This window comes from Mastomys coucha, unplaced genomic scaffold (genome assembly GCF_008632895.1).
Source record: "Mastomys coucha isolate ucsf_1 unplaced genomic scaffold, UCSF_Mcou_1 pScaffold4, whole genome shotgun sequence".
Classification (NCBI taxonomy): Eukaryota; Metazoa; Chordata; class Mammalia; order Rodentia; family Muridae; genus Mastomys; species Mastomys coucha.
Window position 1 is genome coordinate 37,134,593 of NW_022196910.1, and position 4,082 is coordinate 37,138,674.

Sequence of the window (4,082 nt, forward strand, 5' to 3'; positions counted from 1 at the left end):
TATATATATATATATATACATACATATATTTCTTTTTTCAAAATATGAAGCAGAAATGAAATTTAATAATTAAGGAAAAAGAGGCCATGAACTTGAGAGAGGGCATGTGGCATATATGGGAGGGATTGGAACAAGGAAAAGAAAGAGGGAAAATAATGTAATTATATTAATTTCAGAACCTAAAACCAAGCATTTATTTTTTAAAAACCTAATGTGATTTGTTTAAAGATAGGAGAACTAAGTCGTGTTAACTGTGCTCGGCACATAGGAAGAAGACATCCAGGAAAGGAAAGCTGGATGGATTTACAAACAGGAATGGGAGGAAAACTAGCAGTCCCAAATAAAAAAATTGTAAGGCTGGGGAAAGATGCTTTTGAATGTCTGATTAAGCTAAATGGAAGATGTGTTCAATGAGTGATGGTGAAGAGACATGGGAGAGAAAGAATTTGAAATAATTATAATAACTAACAGAAAATAAATACACAAGGGCAAGTATATGTAGACAGGGACAAATTCAAAATAAAAAGTGAAGTAAAATCTCTAACATCTTGTAAAACATGTGATATAAAGGAGTAAAGTGAATTATTACACAAAGGCATCAGGGTTCAAGACTAGATGACTTGATCGGCAGCATCTATTTTAATGCAAAACAAAACAAGGACAGAGAATTCAGATTGAGGACATTTCTGACATGGTAAGAGGATTGTTCTCTCAAACCAGATTACAAAACTTTTTGGTGCAATGAGTGGCTGCATATTCTACATAATTTTTTTTGTAATGAGAGCCATTTATTGTGGTTGCTATCCAGGATTTGCTTCTCATAGAAATGGAACCCGTAATTTTTAGTTAGGCACATAGCTGTTTAGAAGAAACGCTGCATTTTGCGATTTCCTCCACAGCTAGATAAGGTTTTAGAATTCTAAGAAAGCCAATGGGATGTCATAAAGCCTTTATGAAATGGGGTTTGTCTTTTTCCTAGAGTAGAACTACATAATCCACTTAAGACAGAAAGTTTGGAGCCACTAATGGAATGGGATAGACAAAATGGAGAGGTCCCAACTCTCTGACATGGTCTTAACTTCAATATATATATATATATATATATATATATATGTACATATATATATATATATCTTCAGATTTCACCACCTGACTGAGAAATATTCTTCCCTGCTTTCCAATTGTAATATGACATTGAATTTCCCAGTGTATTCAACCAAGTCTAACTCTCCTTAATATATCTACCTTGATCATTTCTGCTATTTTCCTTGCTTTTTAATTCAAAATATTTTAAATATATTTCTTTATAACACATGGAAATACTTTAATATGCTGCTGAAGTATTCTCCATGTTTGTTTGAAATTTCAGTCTTAAATCTGATAAGAGACATGGTAAAATTATTCCCACAAGCATAATTATTCCTATAATTCTTCATGTCATGGAGTTTAATTGAAATATCAGATGCTGGGATTGAAGAAATGGCTCAGTGGTTAGGAGCACTGGCTCTTCTTTGAAGGGATCTGGGATCAAGTTCCAGCACCAATATGGCAGTTCACAACTCTGTAATCCCAGTTCCAGAGGATCTGACACCCTCAGACATACATGGAAGCAGAACACCAATGTACACAAAACAAAACAAGGAAAAAAGAAAGAAATATCAGATGCTTGATTAAGATTTACTGACCACAGTGATTTACTCAAATTCTATTGCACAAAAAAAAAAAAGTGGTCAAGTCTTAAATTAAGGCCATTTAGCAAAGTAGAAGTTTGAGCATACATACAAGTCAATAATTGTGTTCCCCAGGGAAAATTCTACCTATCTATGCACTTATATGCCATCTATCTATCTATCTATCTATCTATCTACCTACCTACCTACCTACCTACCTACCTACCTATAACTAGTGATTTATCTATCATTTATCTATATTTATCTAGTTATCTGTCTATCATCTAACATCTATCTTATCTAGTTTACATTTTCACTAGCTGCAATAGTAATATTATATATCATGTATATAATTAAATATGGAATGACAAAGATAGACTCTGTAGCTATTTCTACAGACCAAAATAAATCACAGTAAAGTAAAGTAGGTGTTATCTAAAGATTTATAAAGGTCCATCTGGGCCAAGTTTAAAAACCTAAACAGAAAAAGATAATTCAAATAGATATGTTAGATAAAATGATTAACTTTCTTTTGCAATTATAGTCTTCATTTGTCAATATAAAGCACACTCAAATTATTTTTTTACCATATATTTGTATATAGGCAAAAAATATATGCCATTATCTCAGTCAGAGATGAGCTGGTGTGAACATAGGAGGCTTTAACAAAGCTGGATGCTGTGTTTGATGCTACACTGCAAGTGATGCTTATGAAGGTTTAGAGCAGTGATTCTCAACCTTCCTAAACCTGCGATCCTTTAAGACAGTGCTTCATGCTCTGGTGACCTACAACCATAAAATCAATCCCCAAAGGGGTCACCACACACAGGTTGAGAAACACTCCTTTAGATGGATCTCCAGGAAAGAGCTTTACCTGCAGGGCCACTGAGCACTCTGCCTCTGGAGCAAAGGTTTGAGGAAGGATCACCACTCAAGATCTCACAAAATACCAGAAAGTAAATAGTTAAAAAAAAAAACAAACAAACATGTCAACAATAAGAAAAACAGCAGTGTTTCAATTTGTAAACAGAAATCCCAGCAAATGTGTAGTAAGAGAGACAATACTTCATCGTTTTCTTCCCATTCCAATAAAACAAGCAGCTAGCACTCATACATTCAAACCCTGCAGATGACATTTGGAGAAAAGAGAGACCATGCACAAGGGATTTGACAGAGATTTCCTTTTACAGGTAATTTATATAGGAGTGGGCTCCTGTCTTCTTATACCTGTGTCACTAACAGAGCAGTACCTAGGAGTAACTATATTAATAAGAATACTGGCTACCCTATACAGATACTCAGAATTTTGTTCATGACTTTTGCAACTATACATTAAAATACAGTTTGCACGTTCAATGCTCAGTCTCCCATAATTCTGTCCCCTACTTATACCAGAGTTCCTCTAAGAGTCACCATCTCCCAAAGTTCATGGTATAACTGACAAGAAGTTTCTCTTTGTGTGGTTTTTTCTTTTTTTTTTTAAGTCCACAGTAACCTTTAGCTACTAACCTTGCTGTCTTCGATCTCCTTGGCTGTTCCCTGCAAGGCTTTCTTCTCTCCAAAGTCACAGGTTGATTTTAATGTGAGCTGGCAAGAAAGCATTGAGCGCTCCGGTGTAGCAATTTCCAAAGGTCTTGAAGAACAGCTCTGTGATACACTGATGCCAAGATTCGGTATCGGAAGAGCAGTGTGAACAGGCTTTGACCCAACAGCTGGCTGCCTCAGTTTTGAGGCAACCCCAAGGACAGGCATGGCTTCTATAAAAGTATCTTTTTCTTGCCAAAGAAAATGCTCCTAACCTCAGTCTGGTAGACTCCAGCTTTAGTATTTCCAGAAGGAAAAAAAAAAAGAACTACTTTAAGCAAAACTAACAGTCATCTGGATGTAAAAGAAAGAGAGAGAGAGATAGAAAGAAAGAAAGAAAGAAAGAAAGAAAGAAAGAAAGAAAGAAAGAAAGAAGGAAAAAGAAAGTGAGAGAGAAAGAAAAGAAAGACAGATAGACAATAACTTTCAAACTAACTAACTTTCAGGAAGAGACAAATTTTTTTCTCATCTAAGAAACTGTCTTGCTAGTTCAGACTCTCTCTCTCTCTCTCTCTCTGTCTCTCTCTCTCTCTCTCTCTCTCTTCCTCTCTCTCTCTCCTGTTCAGCAAGTTAGTGTCTGCAAAATAAATTCTACAAAGCCATTTCTGTAGGATTATAGAGCTCCTCGCTTTGTTTTCTTCTCACTACACCAGCCGCAGCCTGAATGTGATCTTTGAAAGGAGAAAGGTCAGGGTGGGGGGAGGAAGGAACAAAGGAAAATCCCTTCAGTCCAGTTTCAGCCTAGTTGTCAAAGCCAAAAGACCACAATAGTGGATGGCTAAGAGTTCTTCCTGACTTCAGAAATAACCAGCCTGCATTCTCTTTCTA

The 4,082-nt window shown here is 35.8% G+C and overlaps 1 protein-coding gene across 7 annotated transcripts in view; it reads right to left on the bottom strand.

Moving 5' to 3' along the window:
* Nucleotides 1-4,082, bottom strand: part of Nav3 (neuron navigator 3) — a 747,532-nt gene that overhangs the window by 320,702 nt on the left and 422,748 nt on the right. For 2 of the 7 annotated variants that reach the window (XM_031349802.1, XM_031349801.1), the window contains exon 1: nt 3,180-3,568. The exons of 2 other annotated variants lie outside the window; for them this stretch is intronic. In XM_031349802.1, coding sequence (XP_031205662.1) covers nt 3,180-3,422 — 243 coding nt within the window. In that variant the 5' untranslated portion in view covers nt 3,423-3,568. Of the gene's footprint in view, nt 1-3,179; nt 3,609-4,082 lie in introns of those variants that run through there. 3 more of the 7 variants (XM_031349807.1, XM_031349805.1, XM_031349800.1) reach the window with 2 other exon arrangements.